Source organism: Marmota monax, unplaced genomic scaffold (assembly GCF_021218885.2).
Source record: "Marmota monax isolate L192 unplaced genomic scaffold, Marmota_monax_Labrador192_F-V1.1 WCK01_AAM20220418_F8-fsc00062, whole genome shotgun sequence".
Lineage (NCBI taxonomy): Eukaryota > Metazoa > Chordata > Mammalia > Rodentia > Sciuridae > Marmota > Marmota monax.
Genome location: NW_026695221.1, coordinates 9,372,502 through 9,389,031, shown reverse-complemented (window position 1 = coordinate 9,389,031; position 16,530 = coordinate 9,372,502). Strand labels below are relative to the sequence as shown.

The 16,530-nt window shown below is 44.8% G+C and overlaps 1 protein-coding gene across 1 annotated transcript in view; it reads left to right on the top strand.

Annotated features, from left to right (window-relative positions):
- Positions 1-16,530, top strand: part of Dcps (decapping enzyme, scavenger) — a 37,763-nt gene that overhangs the window by 14,562 nt on the left and 6,671 nt on the right. Inside the window, exons 3-4 of the mRNA XM_046432719.2 lie at positions 10,602-10,747; positions 15,515-15,628. Of these exons, the coding sequence (XP_046288675.1) occupies positions 10,602-10,747; positions 15,515-15,628 (260 nt within the window). The remainder of the gene's footprint in view (positions 1-10,601; positions 10,748-15,514; positions 15,629-16,530) is intronic.

The following is a 16,530-nucleotide window of genomic DNA, read 5'->3' as shown; positions in this document are numbered from 1 at the left end:
AGTTGTCCTCTCTGTACACTCTGACCTGCCCCTAGTCTGCAGACCCAGAACCTCTGGCACTTCACTATCCCTTTGGCTTTGCTGATAGCTGTTTATGTGCCTCTCAGAAATAAGAGCTATCTACATTTCTCCCATCTGGTGGGACTGCTTTTGGAATACTGGAAAACATGGCTGCAAGTAAAGTGAGCTACATTTGTTTTTAAAAACTTAAAAAATACCCAGAAAATAATTTTTTAAATTATAATTGTATATAACTCCACTGCTCCGAGATGGTCTCCTTTAACATCTCATAGTACATTTTTTCAGACTTTTATCAGCATGTGCTTATGTGTATACAGTTGCCACCACACACAAAGATAAAAATGTGTTCTTAAAAATAGCATCAGGGCTGGGGTCGTGGCTCAGTGATAGAGTGCTTGTCTAGCATGCACGAGGCGCTGGGTTCGATCCTCAGCACCACATAAATGTAAATAAAGATATTGTGTCCATCTAAAACTAAAAAACAAATATTTAAAAAAAAATTAAAATAGCATCATAAAGTACACTCTCTTCTTCACACTTTATCCTGGGAACCTGATCTGGGCCAGGTGCTGCTTTAGGCACTGTACAAGTGCATATACAAACACAGCAAAGTTGCTGCTCTCAATAAGTTTTGTGTTCAGTTGGAGGAGATGGGCATTAAAGAATAGGCATATGTATGTGCCAAGTGGCAATAAACAGCTCAGAAGATAAATAAAGCATTGTTCTGGGCACAGTGGTACATACCTACAATTCCAGCTACTCAGGATACTGAGGTAGGAGGATTATAAATTTAAGGCCAAGGCCAGTCTAGCTAGCTAATATAGTGAGACCTTGTCTCAAAAATTAAAAAGGGCTGGGGATATAGCTCAGTGGTAGAGTGCCCCATGTTTTGATCCCAAGCACCCACCTCCCCCCCCCCCCAAAAAAAAAAAGCATTGGAAGAGAGACAGAAAGATAGGCACAAGAATTTCTACTTCCAAGGAGGTGTTTAAATGCTCACCTGCTTCCTTTAAGGTCCTCTCTAACAATGACATTAAAGGAATGTCCTTGAGAAAAATGAACCCATAAATATGAAGAGGAAATGAGAGGAGACAATAAAAATTTCAAATCTAGGAAGCAGAGAGAGGAGGGGAAACAGACTTAATAAATTGCAGGGGGAACCCTGAGCAGCAGTCCCTTCTGTATTCTTTTCCTTTCATGGATCTGGGTCCCACTCCTTCCTTCCCCAACAGGAGATTAGAGGGCAAATGTCTGAAGAGCTTAAAACAGGATCTGGAGAAGATCCTCCGTGCAGCTGGAGGTGTTTGGGGTCATTGCCCTGAGATGTAACAGGATCAGTGGAGTTAGTTGACACATTCAATGTTGATGTGACTCACATCCCCAGCTGCTGTGCTTCCTCATGACCAGACCAGCCAGGCTTATACCGCCCTGTATGGAAGAACTGTGTAAGAACAATGTGACCAAGCCAAGAGGAGACCTAAACTTTTGGGGTTCCATAATGCAAAGGTATAGCCTGCCCATCCTAACACAAAGCTCCATGTGACTACACTTATATCCACAGAGATGCCTGTAAGCTTTGGAATGCTCTACTCTTAAAGGAAGCTAAAGACAGGAGGATGTAAATTCAAGTCCTGGGCAATTCAAAGGCTATTGTTAATCTCAAGGGAAAAAATATAAAATGCATAAGGATAAAATTCTACCAATAAGGGTTTTTTTAAATCTTTTTTTGTTACCAGGGATTGAACCCAGAGCCACATTCCCAGCCCTTTTTATTCCTTATTTTGGGACATAGTCTCATCAAGTTGCTTAGGCCCTTGCTATGTTGCTAACGCTGGCTTTCAACTTGTGAGCCTCCTGTGTCAGCCTCCCAAGTCTCTAGGATTATTAAGGGTTTTTCTTTAGAGACAGGGTCTCACTGAGTTGTTTAGTGCCTGGCTTTTGCTGAGGCTGGCTTTGAACTCGCGATCCTCCTGTCTTAGCCTCCTGAGCTGCTGGGATTCCAGGCATGTGCCACTGCACCTAAAGATTTCTTTTTAAAGAAACTAAAAATATAGTGGAAATGAAAAAAATTTTCAAGAAGAGTAGAAGATGAAGTTGAAGAAAATTTTCTTAAAAGTAAGTAAAAAGACAGGGGCTGGGGATGTGGCTCAAGCGGTAATGTGCTCGCCAGGCATGTGCGGGGAGCTGGGTTCGATCTTCAGCACCACATAAAAATAAAATAAAGATGTTGTGTCCACCGAAAACTAAAAAATAAATTTAAAAAAAAAGTAAGTAAAAAGACAAACAGATGGAAAATGGGAGAGAAAAAGTAAACTTCTTGAATGACAAATCCAAGAAGATACTATCCAAATGGGTCTTCTAGGAAGGAAAAACAGAAAATGGGGGGAAAATTATCAAAGAAATAATTGAAGATAGTTTCTCAGGATTTAAGATGATTTTCAGTTTTTTAAACTTTATTTATTTATTTCATTGGCACTGGGGATAGAACCCAAGGCCTTGCATGTGCTAGGCAAGCTCTCTACTACCGAGCTACATCCCCAACCCTTGATTTTCAATATTGAAAGCGCTCCCCCTCAGCCAGGTGCAATAATGGCTCATGACTGTAATCCCAGCGGCTCTGGAAGCTGGATCAGGAGGATGGCAAGTCAGCCTCAGCAAGTTAGCAAGGCCTTCAGCAATTTAGTGAGACCCTGTATTAAAATAAAAAAAAATAAAAAGGCTGGGGATGTGACTCAGTGGTAAAGCACTCCTGGCTTATAATCCCCAGTACAAAAAACAAAACAATGAAAGAGTTCCCCCTCAAGGAAAGTGAGCCCACACTTCCCCCCAAAAGAACCCAGCATTTACCTAGCAAGTGGATAAAAATATACCCACCTCAAGACCCATCAACAAGATCAGGGCAGAGAAGAAAACAAGTCACATGCAAAGGACTAGAAATGAGAATGACTTGAGACTTCTCAATAGTAGTGTTAAGTTTTTGTAGGTCATTGCTTTTCATCCTAGAATTCTTCAAACACTTAATTAAATCTGACAATGGAATAAAGATATGTTGAGATGTTCCAAGTTTCAAAATTTATCTCCCTTGCACTGTTGATCTGGAAGCAGCTTATGCTTTGGTGCAGTGGTTCTTGATGTGTGGTCCTGGGACCAGCAGCATCAGCACCACCTGGGAACTTGTTAGGCACGCAGATTCTTTGGCTCCACCCCAGACCTCCCAAATCAGGTGGTTCTGCTGCATGCTGAAATTCTTGTGAGTTTTTTTGGCTGATAAATGTTCTTTATTTACATTTTACATGTTGATCAAGATGCCCAACTTTTACATATAACAAATAGAAATTTTAGATTTGCAATCTACAAGTTTGATAATCTGTACTGTTACCATTGGTTACAAGAGATATTTTAATCCTCTTATCTGGGAGACTCTATCTTCAAAATATAATTTCTCTTTTATCTTCACTGATAGAAAATTCAGCCTTAAAAACATTTGTGTTTATTTTTAGTTTTAATATAATATATGCAAGCTGATACATGGATTTTTCAAAGCAGGTATGCTTTAATACTAAGTAAAGCATATACATGCATATAAACATGCTTCTCCATTTATGATGGGGTTATACCAGACCTCTTGTAAATTGAAAATATTGTTGTCCAAAATGCATTTATTACCCCTAACCTACCAAACCTCAGAGCATATCCACACAATACACTATGGAGTTTTACCCTCATGATTGCATGGTTGACTGGGAGCTATGGCTCTCCGCTACTGCCTGGAATCTCAGGAGTATTATACTGCATATCATTAGCCTGGGAAAAGAACAAAATTCAAAATACAGTTTCTGCTTAATGCATACATTGTTTTCACACCACTATAGAGCCAAACAAATCGCAAGTCAAACCATTGTATGTTACTGACTGTAGTTCTTTACCAAGCAAGATATTCAAACAATGCTAAAAGTATTAGTGTTGCATATCTACAATCACATAGCAAATTGCAGAGGCAATATTATTTCAGTTTTATGTCATGGTGAAACTATTTTTAGGTTTTATTTTATTTTTTAAAATATATATGAAACTTATACATACGTACGTGATACCACGTGATGTATATATTATATAATGTTCAAATCAGCTGAGGCATAATTGTCCTTCTCAAATATTTGTTATTTCTTTATGGGAAAAACATTCAAAGTCCTTTCTTATAGCATTTTGAATTATATAGTTCATTATTGTTACCCATAGTCACTCTCCTTTGCAGCAGAACACCACAACTTCTTTCTCCTAATTGTAACTTGTACCTGTGACCAACCTCTTTCCCCATTCCCCACCCTCACTTTCCCCAGCCTCTGGTAACCACCATTCTACTCTCAGCTTCCACATAGGAGCAAGACAGTATTTGTCTTTCTGTGTCTGGTTATTTTGTGTTTCAGTGTGCTCCAGTTCCATCCATGTTGTCACACATGACGGGATCTTATCCTTTTTTATGGCTGAATAGTATTTCATTGTGTTTCATATACCACATTTTCTTTATCCATTCATCAGTTGATGGACACTTTGCTGCGGCAAAACCTGGAATTTTTCCTGTTGATCTGGTTGATAAATTATTTCAGAGAATTGAAAATATTTGTATGGTTTTTCTAATGAAAATTCCAAGAATTAAATTTTAATAATAATGCCAGCTGGAAGTTTGAAAACCACTGCTTTGGCAAAATGAGGAAATAATTATGAAAGAGGAAGATCATCTTTCAAGAAAACAGCGTGTCCAGTTAAAGAGAAAGGGGAAGGGAACCCCATGGATGGTAGCACCTGGGGTAGAGACTCGGCAGACACATTCATTGCTCATGTGCCTGATGAGTTTTAACAAGTCAGGAGATTCACATAAACAGGAAAATGTTATTTCGGGTGAATTAGTGATAAGTTCATAGGAAACTAAGCAAGTAAGAAAGTAATTACTAGTTCCATATACCAGAATTATGCTAAAAGGAAAAGTATGGGCTGAGGATATAGCTCAGTTGGTAGAGTGCTTGAGTCACACGCACAAGGCCCTGGATTCGATCCCCAGCACCACAAAAAAAAAAAAAAAAAAGGAAAAGGAATGATAGTATGTTGTTCTTTGTAGAGAGCCAGTAAAAAAGAGAGAAACTCTTGTCTTCCATTATGGTGATCAATAAATATAGGAATAGTGAAACTGAAAAGTCTAGGAGGAAAAACATAAAAATAATATTAAAACTATGGAAGTACATAACCAAAGAAATGGTGGAAGAGTTGAATGTGGTGCCTCTGAGTTGAAGATTGGAAGCAGGAAGGAGCTTTTATTTGTAACCTCTGTGCAAATGTAACTTGAGTTAAAAATATGAATGAATGAATTTTAAAAAGCATGATGGGGCTTTGTAAGGAGTGTAGGGAATTTCTCTTAATATAATGAGAACATTTTCAACTGATGGGTTTTGGAGGAACTTAAAATTGTTCTGATCTTTTTTTTCAAGGATGCCAGCAGGAGGGTGGTGTTGGGAAATTCCTTGATACTTCTCAAGCCACAGGGGAAAGGTTTTGGGCAGTGGAGTTGCCAGCTATTGCTCATCCTGAGCAGATGGCACCCTCCAGTCAACTTGCTAGAAGGCATTTGGCAGAAAGAGAACCCAGGTAGGTCAGCAGGCCTCTTCTGCTCATGCAGAGAGTCGGGCCACTGCTATACTGCTGTGGGACCTCAGGGGCCACTCCAGGCTCCTGTTTCCTCACATAAATGGGATCTTCATAATACCCAGTCACTTTGGGAGTGAGGAATAAGTTAATGTACATATTGAGCTTAGAATAGTACCTAGCACATCTGTTAGCAGTTGAGCTAAGGATCTGAAGGGTAGGTAGTAACACCTTTTTTTTGCTTTTGCTTTTTATTTGGGGGGGGGGAGGGAGGAATTCAGTCCTATAGAAATGTTGTAAGAATAGTATAACAAATTCCTTAACGTTTTGCCACATTTACTTTTTCCTCTCTCTACTTACAATAATTTCTTTATTATAGATACAGGCATAGAAAAGGTAAACATCAATTTCAGGAAATTGTCACTTTCAGATTCATCCAAAACTATTATGCAGTGTAGAGTGCATTATTACATTGTGCCGCTTGTTTCCATGCCATCTTTAAGGCAGGACTCCCCTCCCCCACCTGGGATCTGATCTAATCCCTTTAGTCATGCCTGCTTAGTCTCTTAATCTGGAGGAGTTCTTCAGCCTTTCTTTGTCTTTCCTAACTTCCATATTTTTGTTTCCTTGGTGCCTGAGCCTCCCTGTGTTGGTCAGGCTGTCCTTAAACTCCTATGCTCATGTGAGTCTCCCACCTCAGCCTCCCAAGTGCCTGGACTGTAGGTGCAGACCACCACGCCCCGCAAACTTTGACATTCCTGAAGAGTTACAAGCCACTGTTTTGTAGAATGCCCCAGGAATGGGGTTGTTGATATTTCCTTGTGATTAGATTCAGACTGAGCATTAGGAGTGATGTTGGTTCCCTTCACTCAGGGGAGGTGGTATTGTTTTCCCCTTGTAATTAATAAGTGATCTGTGGGAGGTGTTTTTGAGAGTGTGTATGTGTATACCGTTCCCCAACACATTTTTAATCAATGGTTTGTTGGTTTATCATGTGTTGATTTTTGACCAAACTCCTCCTGAAATTCAGCTGCAGGTCCGAATCCTGATTGACTTTTAGGTCAGTAAACCAGAGTTCCTTTGGGGGCTGCCAGTGTGAAACTTAGCGTGGGGAAATATATTGATTTTTGTCAAAGAACTTTTATTCCATTTGGGACACAGATGCTTTTCTTGAGTTTAAAATATGAAAAGACCAGAGTCATTTATTCATTTTTCTAGTAGGTATTTGCCGAGTGTTTATTCCATGCCAGCTGCTATTCCAGGTGCTGGGGATAAATGGTAAAAAGAAAAAAACCAAATCCTTTCTTCCTGCAAGTGACATTCTCCATGGTGGAGTCAGACAGTACAACTTTATGGTACTGTCAGGCAGTGATAAGGGAAGAAAAAGCAGGGCAGTGATGGAGATGGAGGGCTGTGGGGCTGGAGGGTGGTGTCAGCCAGGGCTGCCTGCAGGGTGAGGCCAGGGAGCCTGAGGGGAGGGTTTGTCTGGAAGTGGAGTGATTGCTCAAGGCGCAGAGAGGGCTTGTGCCCACTGCTAGGTGGCAGGACAGTGCACAACAGAGGCAGCAAGGAGTATGGCTACAACAGAGGCAGCAAGGAGGAGAGTGGATAAATGAAAGGACGGGAGCCTTGAAGACCAAGATGGAGCTAGTGGAGGACCTTGGCAGGGAGCTGCCCCAGCACTGATGCCAGCAAGCAGGGGTGTCCCTGTGGTGGTCTGAGGGCAGCTGGGCACTGAGAAGTGAGGGTCTAGCAGGGCTCTGAGAATGCTGCCCGTGGGATCACCATGGGGGTCCACCTGCAACTCAGGAGCTCCTCAGGGAAGGAAGATGGGCAGGGACTGAGCATTTGAGTCACTGAGGCTCTGGATTTTCTTCCTGCTCCCTCAGATCTGGGCAGAAGGGGGCTGGCACCGTGAGATTTCTGTTTTCCCTGCGCCCTGGGTGGCTGGGGCAGATCCTTGACAAGCCTGGGCAGACCACGGCTTGTTCCCAGGCCCCTGGAACAGCCAGAGAGCCCCAGGCTATGAGCCCAGGGCCCTGTGTCCCTTGCCAGTTAGGCTGTTCTCCAGTTTCAGCCCTGCCTTTGTTCCCAGACGTCTCTTCCCCCACTCCGAGGGAGTTCTGTTCTGTTACCCCTTGTTTCTTCACCACCCAACCTAGGCGACTGAAGGCACAACAAAAACGAGAATAAAGGTGGTGTTTGTAGAGTGCTTTACAGTGTTGGAAGGCACTTACAAAATGGTTTCCACCTACTAATTTATTTAATTCTCACATAAACCTTGTAAGGAGGAACTGTTTTTTGTTGGTGATGGTGTTTTTAATTTTTTAATATGTATTTTTAGTTGTTGGTGGGCTTTATTTTAGTCATTTATTTATATGCTGTGCTGAGAATCCAACCCAGTGCCTCATACATGCTGGGCAATTGCTTTTAACACTGAACCACAACCCCAGCCCCAGAAGGTACTGTTTTTACCCTTAGGTAGGAGGTGAGGAGAGTGAAGCAACAGAGAGGGTGGGCCACTTATCCATGGTAACACAGTAAGTGCAGAGCCTCTTGGGATCTTGGGTGCTTGACCTCTGACCATGAGCCTATAATATTGGGTTGTTAGAGAGCAATGAAGAGTGAAAAGTGAGAAAGTGTTTTGCTGCTGTCAGAGGGTTGAGAAAGCTATTGTGCTTCCCTCTTAGGGTCAGATCCATGATTCCCAGGAGTCTGGGTGATGTTTACTTAGTGTCTCCTCCCATGATCCAGATGACATGTTTTGTTTAATGCTAACAACGTCACAGGTGAGGAAACTGAGACTATGTAAGAGGCCACGTGTCACTCAGTAAGGGAGAGTCATATGGCCACTCTGCTCCAGACCCCCAGTCTTCCTGATACCACTGGTTACTGGTGATGAGTTCTGCTCCCTCATATGTTGACATATGAACATTAGAGAAGCACACCGAGGCAAGAACTTCTCCTGGGAGGGAGAATGGGGCCATAGCTGGTGTCCCGGTATCCCGAGGTGTTCTGCCCTTTTACAAGTCCTAGGCTTCCTTTGTTCTGCTCTCTTCCCCTTATCTCTCTCCTTCCTGCCTATGTGACTAGGCCTAAGGGTGGGAAAGGGGGGGGGCAGGATGGTGCAGCCCAGCACACATTAATAACCTTATAGCTCCCTGTAGGGAGGGGCAATTCCTGGGACCGGTTATCTTGGCCCCTGGTTGGAGCAGGGGCAAATTCTTGATAAGGGTGGAGGAAGGGCTCTGAAGGAATTAACATTTCAGTTCTTCAAGGGGTAGTCTCCAACTCAAAACTGGCCTCCTTGATCCAACCTGACTTGATTTACCCATCTCTGCTGACTGCTTGTCTAATTCTGGCTTCATTCCCACATGCTGCCTTGCTTGCCCCCAGAGCTAATGGTGAGGACATTTAGTACTTGCCAGAAGTCATGTGCTGGGTGTGTCACACTTGTACATCCCTGCTGGCTTTGAAAACATACTGAGCTGTTAGGCAGGCCTCTGTATCAAGAAAGCACTGAGTTAGCTGGGCACGGTGGCATACGCCTGTAATCCCAGTGATTTGGGAAACTGAGTAGGAAGATCACAAGTTTGAGTCCAGCCTCAACAATTTAGCAAGACTGTTTCAAAATAAAAGTTCTGGGGATACATCTCAATGGTAGAACACTCCTAGGTTCAATCCCCAGAAACACACACAGACCCCCCCAAAAAGCACTGACTTTAGGATAAGATGACCTTGGTTTTAGTCCTGCCTCTGCCACATCTCCAGCGTGACACAAGATGAGTCTTGGAATCCCTGCCACCTTTTCTTTCTCACCAGCGGAAGCAGGATTAAAACCAACCATATCCTCAGACCAAATACAAAAAGTATAGGCTCATGGTCTTTAGCTGGGTCTTGTGCTATGGAGGTGAGTAGAATTCCCTGGAGTGACTTCTTTGAAAGAACATATCTGGATCCCAGGGAGGGGAGTCAGGGGTACATGGGTCTTTTGAGAAACGTCCCAGCCTATTTTGAAACACATTTTACCCCCCACCCCAGACCTGTGTTGAAGCACTATATATAAAAGTTAGAGTAATGACAGTGGTCATGCCAAATGTTTTTCAAAATAAGGGAAAGGACTTAATCACAACCAGGTGGTGTTGGGCCAGAACACTAGTCTAGGGTACTTGCAGGAAAGCTATAGGGTTTCCTCATTAAAACTGCTCCTCTCCGCTAGGGACAGTTTTGCCCCCCATTTGACACTGTCTGGGGACTTTGGTGTCGCAGTTGGGGGAGGTGCTGCTAGCATCCAGGGAGAGACCAGGGTTGCTGCTAATAAACATGCTGCAATGCACGGGACAGCTCCCACCGAAAAACTCCTCAAGGCCAAGCTGTTGGTGGTGCCAAGTCGATAAACCCTGGGTTAGATGTAGGCAGCACTTGTGTAGTGTCTGCTTCGTGCCAGACGTTGTTCTAAGGGCTTTACAGGTTATTAACTCACTTGATCTTTCCAGTGTTATGACATAGGAGCTGTTACTATCCTCATTTGGCAGATGGAAAATTAGCTGCACACACAGGTTAAGTAACCGGACCCAGTTCCCACCTGGGGCCGTGGTCCCACTTGGTGTGGATAAGGAGCTTAGACAGTCTGATTCCAGAGTCCACACTATGAACCACTGTGCTGTGCTGTGCCTCCTTATGGGGGCTACTGAGCTTTAAATCACATTTTCAGCTTTGAGTCCAGAAAGCCAAATACCTAGAAATTTGCCCATGAAAAGAGTTAAGATACCATTAGTTCCTGTACCTGGAAGATGGAGAGGGGGTGGCCAGGGATAGTTTAATGGTAAGGGCTCAAGAACCCATCAGTGAAAGCTTTGTGTTTTCCAGGTTCAGAGAGTGGCTCAGCCCATGAATTGAATGGGCTTTGCTTTCTAGTCACAGACTGTGCTGTGTCATTGCAGACGTGAAGACAACAGTGGTATACCCTGCCACAGAGAAACACCTACAGAAGTACCTGCGCCAGGACCTCCACCTGATCCAAGAGACAGGAGATGACTACAAGAACATTACCTTACCTCACCTGGAGTCCCAGAGCCTTGGCATTCAGGTAACTGGCTGCCAAGTTTGAGATACTGATTGCTGTTCCTGTGCCAGTTTCTCTTCCTTATGAGCATCTATTGGGATCTTCCCAGGGACTAAGCACTGTACTAAGTTCAGTGGATATAGCAGAGAGCAGGGCAGACTAAGTCCCTGCCCCATAGAGCTTACCTAATTTGGGGAGTCAGAACATAAATGCATGAGGACATATATGATACATGAGATTATGAATGCAGTGGAGAAAACTGGAGAGGATCAGTGAGATAGAGAGTCCCAGGGTGGCTGGCTGCTATTTTATACAGGATGGTCAGAGTAGGCTTCATAGAGAAAGGAATTGGCCCTGGTCTTGGACCCCTCATGAGATGCTTGGGCAAGTCACTGAGGCTCTCTGGGAGTTACTGAGCAGTTCAGTCTGCTAGAAGAATTTGTATCTGCTTCACATTATCCTACGACAGTCTCAAAATGACTATGTCCTCCTTGTGTTGGATTGGGCCCACCCTGGTCCAGCTTCTTATTCCTGATTGCTCCTGTAGCAAACCAGCTGTGTCTCAGAGTAAAATACTCCCTTATCACTCATTCCGCTTTACATTTATTCCACAGAAATCAGTACCCTGTCATCCCTGACATTTGTTTGGGCCTCTGAGCACAGGTTGGTAGAGTGTTCTGGCTGGGCCAAATATAAGTCTGTCTAGCTTAGAGATTCTGATGGCTTCTTGGGCGTAGGCCAGGGCCAGCCAGAGACTGCCTGGAATTGGCCCCATGTGGATACTCAGTTAAATATGATTGATGATGATTGATGAGTCATTTCCTTGCCCACTCACTGGCTCTCACTGGCTCTTTCCCATTATTGCTTACTCTTGTTCTCTTTGAGCATTTCTCACTAATCTTCACAAGATTCAGGTTACTGTAGTGGGAAGTATTCTAATATGGGGTGCTCAAAGACATTCTGGGCTCAGAAGGCAGGAGGGAGAGAAGGAGCTGCGGGGTCAGTTGTACTGAGAGGAGTTAAGGAGGGGGAGATTGGCAGAACCTGTGGAAAGGCTATTCCCTGGAGAGGCCTGTGTGCTGATAGCCCTCTTCCCTATATCTAAGAGGACCCAGCCCTGTTACTAGCCATGCCTCCCATGCAGATTTGCACACGGTTCCTCTAACTGAAGCTGTCCTGATTTTTTTTCTTTTTTCTTTCTTTCTTTCTTTTTTTAAAAAAAATCCCAGCACTTGTCCTGTCTTCTGAGTGGAAAGAAAGTATGTCTCTACATTCCTGAACAGCTTCTATTCAGGGACCTAGAGGAATCTGCTGGAATATGTGTTCTGTGGTGCTGGTTGTACTTATCTGGGATTCAAGAGAGGAAGCCCAAATGTAGTTGTCGTGAGTCATATATCTACTTTATTACACATCCGAACATATGTCCACTTGGAAAATAATACAACAAAAACTCCACTACTTTTCCATTGACATGAGCATTCATGTATTTCTTCTTGGCTATTTCTAGCAAATGTATAAGCAGTCACTGCATTTATTGAGCATCTGTAGTATACCAGCTAGGCTCTGGAGGAACACCCAGATAATGAAACCTTGCTGATGCAGTGTAGCAGGGAAGATAGATTAGGAGGACTAAAACCCACCATGGATCTGAACCAGGGTAGAGATAGCAGGGAAGGATTTGGGAGTGATTTAAGAGGTAAACCTTAATGAGGTTGATTGGACTTAGACTGGTTGACATGGAAAAGGAGGTATGAGTGTGGTATGACCCTGGGTCTTGCTTGCCTGACAAGCAGACAGTAAGATCATTTATTTATCAGGATGGAAACATGGACAGTGGAGTGGGTTTTTGTGAAAGACAATGAGTTCTGTTTGGGGTTTATTGAGCATTTATTAAATGTCAAGAACTATTCTAGGCTTTTTACATGGATTACCTCATTTTATGTTCACAACAGCCCATTTGGAGATGGGACTCCAAATCCATGCTTTCTGGCCCCAGCATCTGTATTCTTAGCTGGTGACATTATTTGACTCTTCAAATTTGAAGTACTTGTAACTTTCCAGTGAAAATGCCCAATAAAAAAAGGTAGTGGGGTATCTGAATCTGAACCCTTGAGGCATTCAGCTGAAAAATCTTCATTTGTGAGCTGTCACATCAGGCTTCAGCATTGGCCTGGTGTTATGATTCTTATTCTGCTAAGAGCAGCATGGCATTGTCCTTGACTTCTGGGCCTGTTTCCTTTTCTGAAAAATGTGATTAACAGATCCTTCCTCCTAAGGTTGTTGTAGAAATTAAGAGAGGTACCATTTATCATGTGCTGCTATTTCCTGAAAAGGACCCAGGATGGAGCTACCATTATCCACACCCAGGAAGAACAGGGGAACAGGCAGGCATGAGACGGATGGACAGGTGGGGGACAAACCAGGTGAGCAGAATGAAGAGTGAGAGGAGAATGAAGAAGGATCAAGATGTCCCATGAGAAGTTCAAGGAGGAAGGAGGTTCTAGAGGGATTTGTCAGTGTCAACTAGTGCACAGTCCAGCCAAATATATACTAGAAAGTGTCACCCACAATCCTATCATTGGCAGAGCTAGCCAAGTCTCTAGGGCTTACATTTAGACGGTAGCCTTCCCGTCACCTACCTTAGGAAATTTGTGTGGATTTTGTTCTCTCTATCCCCTCCCTTTCTTCTCTGGGCTTCTGGCCATGAGACTTCCTGAGGATGCCGGTTCCTGCCACTTGCCCAGGGAACTCTCCCAGGAGGCAGGATATGCTGTGGGCTACAGTGCAGGCTCAGGAGCCAGGCTCCCAGGGTTAGAATTGTGGGAGCTTATGTGAACTTCCTTGCACCTGTATTTTTCTTACCTGCAAAATGGGGACAACAATAGAAGGGTTATGGCCCTTAGAGTAGTATAAGAGTAGGGCTGCCCTTGCTGTTCCCACTCCCAGTCGCTGGTAGTCACTTAGCTTCCAGCCTTGTGCTTCTCCAGCCACTTCCTTTGCTTTCACCCGCTTCTCTCTTTTTCTGCCTCGCTTAATCTTAGAGCCTCCAGCAAATCACCCCTTTGTCATCGCCTGTCTTGGAGTGCCACTGCTACTCCTAGGTTGCCTCCTCTGTGCTGGGCTCTGGGCTAGGTGCTCACACGTGCATGTCTGAATTAAACTCCTCACATGTGTAGATCCTGTTAGTCCCATTTAATGAAAGAGGATTCAGTTGCTTGCCTAAGGTGGCAGCAAAACAGTGGTGGAGCTGGAAGATAAAACCAAATGTCAAACCCCAGAATCCAAGCATGCTCTCTGACACCTCCCGCTGCTCTCCAGTGGACGTGGTGCTTCTCTGGATGAGCAAAGGACAGCCCAGGAGGTCAGCTTATGGAGCATACCAGACTCTCCACAGTAGAATGTCACCATCTCCCTCATTTCCTGAGTTTCCCAGAGGCTTCAGGTCAGCCTCCAGCTGACTTTTTTTTTCTCCTTCCTTTCTTTTTTCCCCTTTAGCAGCACATTCCCAGAGAGGTCTCTGGTGGGAGAGGAAATGCCTCTGGAGGAATCTTGGCCTTCCAGAGGGCATCGCTTTGGCATGGGCACTGCATGAGGAAACAGCCACTGGGTGTCCTCCAGACCTCTCCCAGGAAGTGGATCCCCCAGGCTTTTCCTGGGAAGCCCCCATTCTACTTTTGTGTGTGTGTGTGTGTGTGTGTGTGTGTGTATGTGGTGCTGGGGATTGAACCCCAAGGCCTTGTGCATGCAAGGCAAGTACTCTACCAGCTGAGCTATATCCCCAGCCTGGGAGCCCCTCTTTGATGGTGGGGGAACCACACTATGATTGGCCTTTGGGTTTTGCTAGGGTCTAGAGGTCATCTGGGCTGAAGTGCTTCCTGTAGGTAATTGTAGGAGACTGGAGGCCCAGTTATCCGCAGGCAGAGGCCCTCTTCTCCCTTCCCACTGTCCCAGCTGAGAGCAAGGATGCAGTGTGGTGTGCTCAGCCATATAGGCCCAGGATATGAGGTTTGCAGAACTGGGACCAGCAAGCCCACCCTTGGCCTTCAGTGGTGCTGCCTATGCCAGCACTTCTGGGAATGGGAAGAGGACCAAGAGGACAGTGGCAGCCTGGTTGTGTCAGTACCCTGTCCTCCCTGTCAGGACATCCTCTCCCTCCTCGGTGTTTTGGAGGTCCTTTTGAGTTTGAGGAGGAAAGGGCAGCACTGTAGGTTTCCATCAGGTTTCCCTTTTGGCTGTAGAGCAGTCACCTGTACAAGGGCCCTGAAGGTAGGAGAAGTAGAGAGGAATCCAGGGTACCTGGGTTTGACCTTTGCCAGCCCAGGCCTCTTCTCAGCCTAATTTTCCTCAGAAAGCCTCTACAGACCTCTGATCAGAAGGAAACCTCTGTGCCATCAGCCTCCTAACAGTCTTTGCCCCATGGTCCTGAATAAATGGAACCAGGGTCCATAAAGACAGCTCTTCCCCTTCATCTTGTGGATGGTGGAAGGGGTCACCACTACAGGGGCTCCATGTGGACCAGGCCTATGAGCATGTGGCAGAATGGGAGGCACTATGCTGACCAGAAAGAGCCTAAAGGGCAGCCTGTCTAAGCAGCAGAGGTCTGGGATGGCCAAGAGTCAGCTGTGGTAGGAGAGAGGAAATCTCTCTGGATCCCCAAACAGCCTGTTTGTTAATCCCTGAATTTAGCAGCCATTTATAGTTTCGTTATCCTTTCCAGAGGGGCCAGAGAACTTGTCTGGCCTAGCTGAAGGCAGGTGGATTTGTGAACCATCTCTTTCCCTCTCCTTCCAGTGGGTATATAACATCCTTGACAAGAAGGCTGAAGCTGACCGGATTATTTATGAGAATCCAGATCCCTCTGATGGCTTTGTCCTCATCCCTGACCTCAAGTGGAACCAACAGCAGGTAAAGATCACATGCTGGAGTGCTCTAGGCTCCAACAATCCCACTCTGGTCATTGACAACTCCACTCCCAAGTTGCTGGCCTCTTTGACTGCCCTTCTTCCTCAACATCCGCATCTCTCTGAGCAGATTATAATTACCCATCAAGGGATGGCCAGATCTGTCCACGGCAACAGAGTATATTCTTGTCATACACAAATACTTTTGCTTTCATGGTCACCTTAAAGACTTTTCTGGCTGTGTTCTTACCCAAGAGGTGAGCTGAACAGGGATGTTCGTCTTCATGACTGCAGAGGCCATTCCTTCACCACTTAACCAACCAAGTGACTCAGATGCCATCTTCACTTCTAGCATCATCTGGAGCCTCAGGTGGAGCATTCTCTCTGTCCCCCTGAACACTACCAGATCCAGGCAGGCCCATGTTCAAAGCACAGAGAGTAACCATGATGATCAATCCAAAGAGTCCCCTACCCCCACTGAGCTGCAGAATTGTTTTCCAGTAGCCCAGACCTCCACTTCAGTTGTTAGCTCCCCATTCCCTGGCCTCCAAATGACTCTGCTTCTCCAAACCTTTGAAGGAGCAGGTTTAGAGGTGTCATCTACATTCTGTAGGTCTCTTCCCTCTCTCCACTGTCCTCTTTCCCATTCCAGCCCACTGCTGAGTTAAAATTTGCCTTTGCCTCTTTATACCCTGAGTGTATTAGAAACATTTGTACCCTGATGGATTCAGGAACAGGCAGGTCCATCGTGTTGTAAAGATTGCTATTTACAGGCTGGAATTAGAAGGGGCCAGGTAGGTAGACACAGGAGATTTGGCCATAGATAGCGTCCTCTCTCATCCAGTTACACTCTTGGAGTAACCTGGGCTTGGGTTTGCCATCTGCCCTGGGTGGGCCCATCTAGTT